The following is a 12,349-nucleotide window of genomic DNA, read 5'->3' on the forward strand; positions in this document are numbered from 1 at the left end:
ATCATATTGGTAGCCGCTTACTCCCAACTTCTTGAATCTCAGCAATCGTTAGCAGTAGAGAACAGAATCGATGTTCCGTCCAGTAACTAAAGCTCGTTATAAACAATGATTTGCAACTGAATCATAAACATAGGATCACCTTATTGCGCGTTTACTTGGGTTTTGCGATAGTCTGTGAAGTCTGTCGGATTTTCAACCACAACCTTTTTCGCACATTTTGCTGTCGCTGCTTCAGATTTACAACTGGTGACATTCTTCACGTAATTATCCATCAAAGATGGTTCGGTTTATTACGTCTGAATAAAAAATTACATATGAACACACTTCGTTAGGTTTCTTTGAGTAAGCTCACGTGGTACAGAAAAATCAAAAAATTTAAATATTATGCTTACTTGTAAGTTTTTTTTTTTGTTTTAATGTATCCTTTTTATTGTCATCAAAATCAACCAAATATAAATAATACAGCCAAAGAGATTTTATTACATGTTTAATCAAACTATTTGTGAATACACTTTTCCTGAACTAATGAGTCGTACAGAAGTAAAATTAAATTCTATGAATAAAACTGACTCGTGTTCTTCTAAAGTTTTATCAAGAATAACTTCTTGTAATTAAATTTAAGACTTTAAAGTAAAAATATTTATTTGTATTCATTTTCCATTTATTCCCGTGTATGATTTTTACATAAAGAAATCTCTTTGTTACTATGGAAAATATGTTTTTGTTTCAACAGTAAATTCGACATAGTTGTTGTACCCCATGTATATAATTTATTAATATTAAATATGTGAATATATACGAATATACCATATATACGAATGCCATAAATATGAATTAAAGTTTTTTCTTATTGCGTAACTAACTGAATGAATAGTGTAAACCAGTGTACAGCACGTTGTATAAGTTGACCCATGTCAGGAACGATGCGCAAAGTGCTCCGATAACAGGGCCAACCGCCGCCTATCGCTTTTTGATAGCATCACTTTGCCCAACTCGCCATCTGGCGGCCATTAGGTCCGGGCCTTGAGGATATTGAAAAAGTAAGCCACAAGACAGACCGCCTCGCACTCGTGCATGTGGTTAATTTTTTACAAATTATAGCACAGCTTGACAATAACGTGGTTACTTGAATATGATTTTGTAGAACCCTTTACAACATTTTTTTATTGTTTAATTTTCAAAAAAATATATTACAGATTTCATGTTCACGTTTCTCGGTCACGTAAAACGTTAGTTCAATTTTTAATCGCCTTCTCTTTTTTTCCAAATTTTTGTCATAAATAAATCATTTTCAAAATAAAAGTTATACCATTTATAAATATCACCTCTTATTATTAAAAAAAATTGCTTTATATTATAACCAAATACAAATAAAATTTTAAAATTTCAATATTCTTATGTGTTCCAATCATTATGTTATTATTAAACTAACAGATTTTTTGTGTTTTTTTTTTTAAATAAATACCATAAAGTTTTCACTTATTTTTTTCTATTACATCCTTATTAATAGTTTTAACTTAAAATAACGTCAGAGTACTCGTTACTATAAATCAGTCTTAATTGATGTTCCAGATTGCAGGACGTCGATTAGCAATAAATTCAACTGGACAAGTAACGATATCCGAAATCTTGATGTTTTTTAGATAAAATCTTCCGAAATACAAATGAAATAAACAAATAATACGAAATCAAAAAAAGTGTAAGAAGTAGCTAAAGTAATATCAAACCATCAGCGCGTAGAAACTTATATATTACAAGGTCCTTTAAACTAGTGATTGTAATCATCGACTTTAAGACAGTAGAACGCTCAAGATGCTTGACCCAAGCCATAATCAAAGGTCCTAGGGTCTGTCTGAGCCATCGCTTTGGGTTATATTACTTAAGATAAGCTTGCAACTCTCGTGTCGCTATAGCGGTCGCGGCATGGAGCCATGATAGACCCGAGAGGGAACAACACTTCATTTTGAGGGTACCCAAGTAGGCCTAATTTTAGCTCAATCGGTTGATATTATAGGATTTTACTAAAAAAACTAGTTATTGTTATAAATATACGCTTCTGTTTGAAGATAAACAGACGATGCGGTGACACCTATTAGTAAAAATATCTAATATGTTCTAATATGTTAATACATGAAATTATCATTTTTTTTCATTATAAATATGTTCTAAGAAAATTTTAAACCACATACAAAACCTCAGTTATAGCCCGATAATGTTTTTTCTAGCTGGCGTTAAGTGTAATTCGGTTTATCTGTGAACTCGCCGACTTCTTTTATTTATCTAACAAAGGTAATTCATTTACCCGTGAGAATAGTTTCAACACGTGCCTGCGTCTAGACGAATTGACTGTAATGGACTTTGTACCCGCACGAATGGGGTCCATCGTTTTTGTGAGTTTGCCCAGGGTAACTAACATTCATTTTGTTCTCGGTTTCGCCTAATTTTTACTTTCTTATTATTCACTGACGCGAGTGAAAAAAGATAACGCTATCGTCCTTTACTTATCATATTTATATTCAATATACAATATATAATAACGCAACATTAATTTGAGTCAATTAAGTTATAATTACACTACCTTTTTATTATTAATAATTACAAACAGACGACAATGACTCTTATACATTCATATAGAAAGACTTGTTTAATTGGTGTGCTAAAAATATTATAATTGCTGAATACTTTTAGATTTAATATTATTCATATTTTTAAAACATAATTACAAAAGAAAGTGTGCACGGGATGTAAGCGTAGATAATATATACAAGGAAAGAATAAAAATACAAGTAATTTTTTTCTTTTTGTTTTAAAAAGTCATTCCAAATTCAAAAAATTCTTCTAATTATATTTATATGATGTCACAGCAAAGAGGTTGAAACATTTCTTTTAAGGAGTTCGCAATATAATAATGGGAAATGTACAAAATATAATTCAGTGTACATCTTCCAGAGAACAAAAGAATGGTAATGCAGGATATGAAAGTAACTGAATCAGTGTTAATATAATTCTCTCCTACTTTGCAACCAGCTAGGAAGTGTCAAGTTCAATCAAAAGCGGTTGTGACTAAAAGCGTTGGTTTCTGCAGAGAAGCTATTCACTTTAACAATTTCATTATCTTCATCAATAACATAAGTAAAATCAAAAGTTTTGGTATATTATATCAGTAGTGCACAAATATTATAATGTATTAATTCAAAATGAAGTTTTAAAAAAGACCAATAATTTAAAAACGTACATATTTTTGAAAATCTTGTTTGCTGATATAGCCTTTACGATTAAACAGCCGGTAATCATTTAAAAAATAAACTTTTTCTTAGTTTGTGTTATGAATTTTATAAAGTAATTTTTTATTAAATTGTTCCTAATTTTTATTAAAAAATTGTACCTTAAATAACTTATTTCGTGTTTATGTCATAATAAATTGATAATCGGTAACGTATGATACCGAAGCGCAGAAAGAAACATACCAACTTTGAAAAAGTGTTAATTAAAAACTCCGTGATAAAGTAGTTGTAGTGAAAACTCCAGCATGTTTTAAAATACCTGTCTCCAACTTAAAATAGACGGAGACCTCGACAATTAAGTCGCTCGAAATATTTAATGAACAGTGCTAGTTCCGCAGCGGAAATGACACATAATCAGCTTAACTTCGCCTCAAAACTTCCTCAAGCCGTCTTTCTGCCTCGCGCCACCCCTCGTGAACCCCGTAGGAGATACGCTGCATCAAAGAACTCCGAGAATGTGCAATTATGAGATTGTTTTAATTTAGAAACAACGTTGTTTGTAGAATTTCCTCGTTTTCAGTGAGCTCTTCAACCAAAACCAAAATTCTTGGTTTCATTCTGCATTGTTCTTTAGTTATTTCTTACCCGTCGGCAATTGAAGGAAAATTTCTTAATAAAATTACTTGTTTCCTTTTACACATACCTCTCTTTAATCGCCTCTTGTCGGATGTTTACAAGTGTTGCGTAAATAGTTAGCAGAAGTTACTTTCATAATAAAATGTAAATTAATTGACATTAAATGAAAAAACTTTCTTCGCAAATTTATTAAGTAATAATGAAAATATTATTAGCAAGGAAAACAAACAAGAAATGTACCTTTGTTTTAAAATGATATATTACCACAATGTTCCAACATATGTATATACATAAATACATTCCTAGGTAAATGTAAATATATAGTACATAAATCCATAGGTAAATGTTATAAAGTATTGTTATAAAGTATTGTATATAAACGTTTGCCATAATTTTTCAGTCGTTAATGAGTTCAATATTATTGTAAATTTTTTTTCACTAAAAACTCTAGTATAACTTATTACTTTCAATGGTCACGAAATTTTCGAACGTAGTTTATTTTAATTTTACTCAAAATTTGAATAGGTCAAAGGCAATGAAGAATAAAAATAATTTGTTCTAAATATTTTGTACATAAGTTATTCCTCTATTATTACACCAAGATAAACATATAATGTGTAAATGGGCGAACGAGTAAAACACAAATATTAAATAAATGTAGCATACGGCAAAAACACTTAGATGCTTGAAGAAAAATCACTTTATAAGTATTTAGTAGACTTTAACAATAATAGAGGACAACAACGTCCCAATCCGTTGTCCGAGTAAAGTTTGGAGGAACATTTAACTAGACGCAAACAAATCTCGGAGTGTGACTCTCGTAGCCACAACTGCATTCAAGTTGTGTTTTGCCATCTTCAGAGTTTGTACGAGGACTCTAAAAATAGTTTGTATTAATTTTTATTTCAAGTTTATGAAATTGTAATAAGTGTATTCAAGTTATTGTTCAATAATAATATTAATGTAACCATTCACCCTGTAATTAAAATAAAAAATATAATTTTTGCATTCAAATACTTACACCAAACAAAAATATTCTCCTATTTCAACGTACCTTTTGGCAAAGGTCACACCATCTATGATTTCTAATATTGTCTTTTCTAGGTGACTTGTAACGAACTGATGTTTTATTTTTATAGTTCACGAACTCATTTCGACGAAGCAGTACAAAGCCGAGCTTACAGCTAACATCATCATATCAAATGCAGAATTCCAGTTTCAAATTAACGTTAACATTAGCTTATTCTACTACCTACAGTTATCTTTTTTCACCTCGCTCCACTCATAATTTATCACGAATAACAAACTGTCATATTCTCTTGTTGGTAAGTTCGTAAGTACCTTGGTATTTTTTGTTTTTGATACCTAGTATCTAAGTCACATCCAGGCGTTATATCTGTTCTTATTCTAGATCCAGATACCACAGCCATAAGTTAGGTGGAAAATTGCACAAGTCTATAATGGAACAAAATATAATTAAATGTTTTCATTTATCGATTCAACGTTTTATCATTTTTAATTAAATCTTCAAATAACATTTGTGGTAGTTTAAGCCCACAGATGCCCATTGCAAGATATACCTCTCATCGGTAGGTTTCATCCAAACATATCTATGGAAAAGTATAATATAATCGCTACGCTTTGTAAGCAGGTTAGCGATCACAGTGTGGTATTATGGTTTACAGCTGCCCATCTTCTGGAATATACTTTGATCTCCTCCATACAACCTTAAGATTATATTAGTAAATAAAAATTTCAACTATTCCTTTAAATGATTTATATTTAGTATAACATATTAATTCGATTTTATTAGGTATTTATATGCTTGCAACGAACTTTACAACAAATCGTACTAAAAAATTTACATTTAAAAAATTAAACAACTTTTAGGTAATGATATAAAATATCGAGCAATTAATTGTATTACTTCAGTACTAGTGCAGACGTTAATTAGAACAACCAATATCCAAACAGCGTGTATTTATTTACGCCCGCTAGATCTCAAACAAACTTCCAAGTGCTGTCGCATTCAATGTTTCGTACAACCGGTTGTAATATAAGTTAAGCAAACACTCATCGTTTGTTCGGACAATTATTGCTGCACATAATTTTCCTATATGTTGAAATATTATAACTATTAACATGGCGTAACTATATTATGTATAATCGTGTTCTACGAATCTTTCTCTAATATACAATTTTAACTGTAGTTGCGTTAAGATCTCTTATTGAATATTTTGTTGATTCCTTATATAAGTAATTTCTTTTAAAAAAGTATTAAGTATTTTCTTTTTGATAAAAAAAAATGCCACGAGATGAGAAGGCAGGCGGCTTGTGTGCTCGTGTGCGATTCGCCCCACCATAAAACATCATATATTATAACATACTTTTTAACAATTGACGAGAAGTCAATTTAAAACTGATTAGCTGGTGAATAAATGTAAAATTATTTGTTTCAACTCTCAAGAACATGAAAACAGCCGTGATGTACTTTATTTGTATATTATGTGATAAATAAACAATAAATATTTGCTGACATTTCTAAAGGACTAGAAAATTTGTTTGACAAACAAGCTACGAAACAATAACCCACCGATAACGCTTAAAGCTATAGCCCTCTAACTTAAAAAGTTTTGAGATATGATTCAAACTTTTAAGATATATAAAATTAAACATTTGTATTCATAAAAGCTACGAATTAAAAGCTTTAAGCTAAAGCTTGCAATAAATATTAGAACTTATTTAAGTGTAAGTTTTAAATTTATATGGGCACAATAAATTATCCAAAATAAATTAAATCAAACGTGAGTATAATTTTTCGTGTAAAATAACCAGTATGTTACAGAAATTTTATTAATTCTGCCTTTTGATATGATAAAATTTATCATATCTAGAAGATACCGCGAAATCATATTTTTTCGGTGATTACACTTTTTTGTTGAATTGCCATACTATTTATCTCTTCTTTTTTGGAGTCACACTAAATCAAAAAAAGAAAGTTACTCGAAAATCTTTTTTTAATTTTTAATAAATCCCATCCATTGCGACTGTGTGTTTGAGGAAAAAATCGTTAAAAAATATATTTTTAATGTTCAATAACAAACCGGGTTTAAATGAAAATTTTGATTAATGTTTAAATTGCTTTTTGTATAAATTATTAAAAATTAAAACAGTATTAAATAACCATGCATGTTCCTCAGTTGTGAAGTATATTTAAAGTTCAAACATTTCCTTGTATTGTGCAAAAAAATCAATGTACGCTACGTGAATACCGCGAATCAAAAAAGAATAATGAACAGCTGAACGAGATTTTCACCTTAAGTGTAATTAAATTATCAAAACTAAACAAATAAAATAAATAATAGCTATTCATCATTCTCACGTACTTTTAATCTTGTTATTTATGTCGTGTCGCTGTAGTCGAATTGTAAATGCATTCTCATGTTTCCGATTCGCATGTACCTAAATGATTCAATACTACATGTGAACGCCATTCTATGAGCATATAGATAGCCCTCACTTCCGACACATGTCTCCTTGGTAGCGACACAAGGAACTGGTCACGTAGAATATTGACACCCCTAGCTATCTACTACAAGAGTACAATAGGTATATTTTTAGCGAAGAGGTTTAATATTTTTGTACAGACGAAATTTTCAACTTCAATTCTTTAATACAAGTTAAATAAATCGATTGAATAACTATTTCCTTTGTATAAATACGAATGAGTTTATTTAAATAATAATGTTATATATTATAATCAATTTATGTTCGATTTTTCGGCTAAGGATATATTCTTTTTTATTTCAAAGATGTTTTTCCTATTGAATGTAATGATTTTTTACCTTAATTTAGGTTCACACATTAGGCACACACATACACACGAAAACATATTGTATACTCCCTCTCTCTTTTCAGCCAACGAACACCCACTGCAAGGCTCCCCTTAAGATATCTATGAGAGGGACAGACCATAAATTTTGTTTACTTATTGACGAGTATATTTTCGCGTCATTGTGACTATCACACCCAATAACACGACAATTTTGAACCCGTTTAAAAATCTCCAGGCCTCCCCCATAGACTTCCAATAGCATCCAGCATCTTCCAACGACCTTAACAAGGTTTTCAGTCCAACTTGTGGGTGGATATTTTACAATACTCTTGCCGATCCCTGGTCTCCACTCCAGAAACTTAAGGCTTTGCCCGCTACCTCTTCAACTTGCCAAATCGATGAACAATTTTCGTCACTTTGTCCGTCTACGGATTTCGTTATTCATATAATAATATTATAAAGTTATATCAGACTGCTAAATAGTAGTTTTTGGAATTGTTAAATCTATACACTTTGTAAACTGTACTAGTTAATCGATATCCAAAATAATCCAAAACTTAATCCCTAGATAATATTATTTATTACTTTTGAGTATACTTGTTCGTTCTAATTAAAAAAATATTTTACCTCGTTAATAATAATAATAAAATACTAGCATTAAATGTAGTCTTTGACTTTGTATTAATAACCACAACTACACAATGTTCCGTATTGGAACATCGTAAACGACACACATCGTTAAACCTGTGAACCCTAAATTAACTTTTAACAATTTTGGTTTTCGGTCTAATCTAGGTTTTCGATTAATATAACTCAGTATTAATCAACTAAATGCCTTTAAGCCAATGTAATGGAGAAACGCAGGCATTACTCTGTAACGAAATAACAATAAATTGGTAAATCAGTGATACGATAGTAACACAATCGAGCTCATTTCGATTTAAATATAAAGTACTCATGTTAAATACTCAATTTACGTAATTGCTCTGATAACATCGATTAATAAAGCCGTTTTTCGAATTATTTTATTCTGATTATATTCCTCTTCAGTTAATTGGCATTGCATGAGATCACAGCGCTTATACGATTTCATATTTGCTCATTTTTAAAACTGGATGATATTTATACGGCTCGAAATTGTAAACAAAAATGAAATCCTTTGTTATTTCGCTTCTGCGTTTGCACTTTCACGTTATTTTTCATAAAGGGACTAAACGAGGAGTTCGATCACCTGATAGAAAAAAAATCTTACCCGTAACAGTACTTTCCTCGGGGCTTGATAAAACGAGATGACCTGGGTCATACCGGAACCAGCTTCTTCTGTACTCACGACAAGATGGGGTACTTAAATATGAGATGTAGTTATAACATGAAAGCGAAGTATTTGGATATTTTTTACGGTGTTGATATTATTATTTATGTGGTAAATGAAAAACTAAAATCGAGTCCGTTACTGCATTTTTAATAGAATCATCATATCAGCCGTTAGATGCTCACTGCAAGGCAGCCGCGGCCTTGACTATGTCGTCGGCAAGTAAAAGTGAGGAGCCCCCACACGTCGCATCCACCGGCACGTGGTCACAACTCGATAACCTAGCGGCTCCAACATAAACAATCGAAAAATAATAAAATTTGCGCAACAAATTTTATCCACGATAAATTTTCGTAATTTTTACTTTGTAACGTAATTTTGTATTTTGTTTAGCTCTAGGTCTGGAGCCGGACTTCTTGTATCCCCTGGAGAACGTGACGATCGCGCAGGGCAGAGACGCGATGTTCACATGCGTGGTCAATAACCTGGGTGGTTACAGGGTGAGTGGCGACTCCGCCACTGCCAGGGTGTGTATCAATCCAACTCAATACAGCTAGTCGTCTGAATAGTGACGCACCGTCAAAGAGCACCACTGGACTGGGATCTGGTAATGTGAACGCCGCATGACATCGTGCCTTAGGCCCTAAATAACCATAATCATAGTGTATTATCAAAAAAAATCAAGTAATTGCCGATAATAGCAAAATACAATAATTTATTTTTAATTTTCGTTGTTAATCATTTACCTGAATTAATTCAAAATCAAATCTAAATATCAAACAGGATAGGTGTCCGTATTATGACAAAACATTATTAAAATTCATAATCTGACAAAAAATAGTGAAAGCATACCTCATCTTAACCATTTGAATAATAAAAAAAATGTTTTTTGAAAAACAAAATACTGGAAGTTACCATATGGCATGACTTGTTTAAAAATGCTTTAGTCTGAGAAAAATTTGTGATACATAAATTGTTTATAATTCTAAAATTACTAACTATAATATGGTCCCGTAACTCTCATGTAAAAAATTTCATATATGATACAGATATATATATATATATACATAGAAATAAAAAAGAATTTAATGAATTATATTTCTTAGTACACGATAAGCAATACAGTAACTTTTTTATGTTCCAATCATGAATTTAAATTCAAATGCAACCGTCACATTACAGATCTCAACCAATAGAACTTTGCACCAACTTCCACACTCCTTGCACATTCTTTAGCACACAACCTTCTGTGCACCCCTTGAGCACTCTTCCACTCACTACTTCTAGAAACTATCTCTATCTAGCATAGAGTGTTCCATGAATATTTATAATGCACAATAACTTGTAAGTTGATTCTCAATAGTATGTAGTAATAGATCACTGCAAAGCCGTCGTCTTACGCACACTATAACAATTGCACATAGTAATTCAGTTCAAAATTTATTTTTTGCAATTAATTCCTGTGATTTAATTTTCATTTGCACAAAAAGTTAATTTAATATAATTTTTATGTAATTAATTTATACGCTTCTTATTACGGATGTATATAAATCAAAACATATATAAACAAAAACCTCTCCGTTTCAAATAAATGCCCTAGCAGATCTGCATATCCCTGTGTGAGCCTTAATTTTCATTAAACAAGGACGTTGCAAAACAGACACTTAACGAAATTAAAATAAAGCTTCTTGGTCCTCGTTCAATCATTTTGAGAGATTTTCACGCTCTCACTTTCCCGACAGTTAATCTTTCTATGTAACATATGACACTTTATAGAATATGATTCTTTTTATTTTACTGCATTAATATGACTACAATTTTAAAAATATTTAGATATTAAATAAGATGGTTAACGTTATATTTCTGTATTATTAAGAACTTTATTTAAATGATATACATAAAAATTATAGATATACATTAATAAATATAAAAATTGAAGCAATTGCTTTTTGTAGAATTTTTCGAATTCGTGAATAAGATCATAATTCTGATTTATTTAAAATAAGTGTAAGAGTTATCAATAATCATTATATAATAATTAAATAATCTTCATTAAATATTATCTGTAAAGTGTTACACTTAATAATAATCTTTAACACTTTTGTAATTCTAACAAATTTTTAATACAATTCTTACTCTAAGTGTCACTTTAACTACATTGATCAGTAAATAATTAACTAGTCTAGGACGTTCTATTTCATTACGGCATGTCTCAATATCTATCGATTGATATATGCATGTTTACCCTTCAACGTTGGTCACAGTAAACACTTAACTCAAGCATCAAAGCTAATATTTAGTTTCGTTGAACCTTACATAAAGACTAAGGAAAAATGTACATTTTGTACCGATTTTAGGAACGAAACGTACTAGTATTTATCCTTTTATTACCAATACTTACCAGGAAAAATATTGGTTCAATTAAAAAAAAGAGTATTAATTTTTTTGTTTCGCTATTTATACTTCTCTCAAATTACACATTTCAATTGAAGCACCAAAACTTCGATATGCACCGCTGGTATGGATGAGTTAAAAATTGGTAAATATTTATATTATTTTAAATGATTATTATATTTTTGCATAACAAATAGCAATGGAAATTTTTAAATCAGTAATTTATTGAATATGGTTCGAAATATATATTGCAATTAAATTGAAAAAATTCGATCGATGTTGAGAAAAAGTTAGTGCTCAAAAAACATTTTTAAAAATATTCATTGCAAAATTAAATTCACAACCCCTAGACTATAATTTTGGAATTAACACTAACAAAAATAAAAGAAATAAAACCAAAATTATAATGCAAGGGGTTATGTAAGGCTTTGTCATTGAAAAATGGATGTAATACTGTACATTCCTTGCAGATATTGCTACCATATCCAGCACAATTCACTTGTTTTGTAGCTATTCATAGGCACTTTGAAATGTCACAAAGTAGTGTTTGAAGCACAAGCACTCTAAAGAAGATGGAAACATGTTGTGTAGTCCTTGATATTTATCTTGTAGAAACATTTCTTGCACATTAGGTATATCTTTGCACTTTGAGTTACAAATAAAAATAATGTGACAAACAATATTAGTAAATGAAATATTATTATGAAATTCATTAATAACGTACTTTATTCAGATAAATTATACCGAATTATAAAATAAACGTACTGGAATTTTGAACGTCATATTTTGTGGACATTTGCTCGTTTTTTCTTTCGCGCTATGCAGGAAATTAGCTTCTATTGCAATGTCGACGCTTTTGGTAAGCGAGTGGAACGAGGCGTTTTCAGAGCTCGCCCACAGCGAAACTCATAGCGGCGACCAGACGAAAATGTAATTAAAAATTCCAAG

General features: G+C 30.5%; 1 protein-coding gene across 1 annotated transcript in view; it reads left to right on the top strand.

Moving 5' to 3' along the window:
* The window catches only part of LOC137926861 (lachesin-like), a 52,307-nt gene that overhangs the window by 12,449 nt on the left and 27,509 nt on the right, over nt 1-12,349 (top strand). Inside the window, exon 2 of the mRNA XM_068770587.1 lies at nt 9,401-9,534. Coding sequence (XP_068626688.1) covers nt 9,401-9,534 — 134 coding nt within the window. The remainder of the gene's footprint in view (nt 1-9,400; nt 9,535-12,349) is intronic.

Source organism: Battus philenor, unplaced genomic scaffold, assembly GCF_028537555.1.
Source record: "Battus philenor isolate CCGP_79_NKW_IND1 unplaced genomic scaffold, ilBatPhil1.0.hap1 SCAF_3, whole genome shotgun sequence".
In the NCBI taxonomy this organism is placed as follows: domain Eukaryota; kingdom Metazoa; phylum Arthropoda; class Insecta; order Lepidoptera; family Papilionidae; genus Battus; species Battus philenor.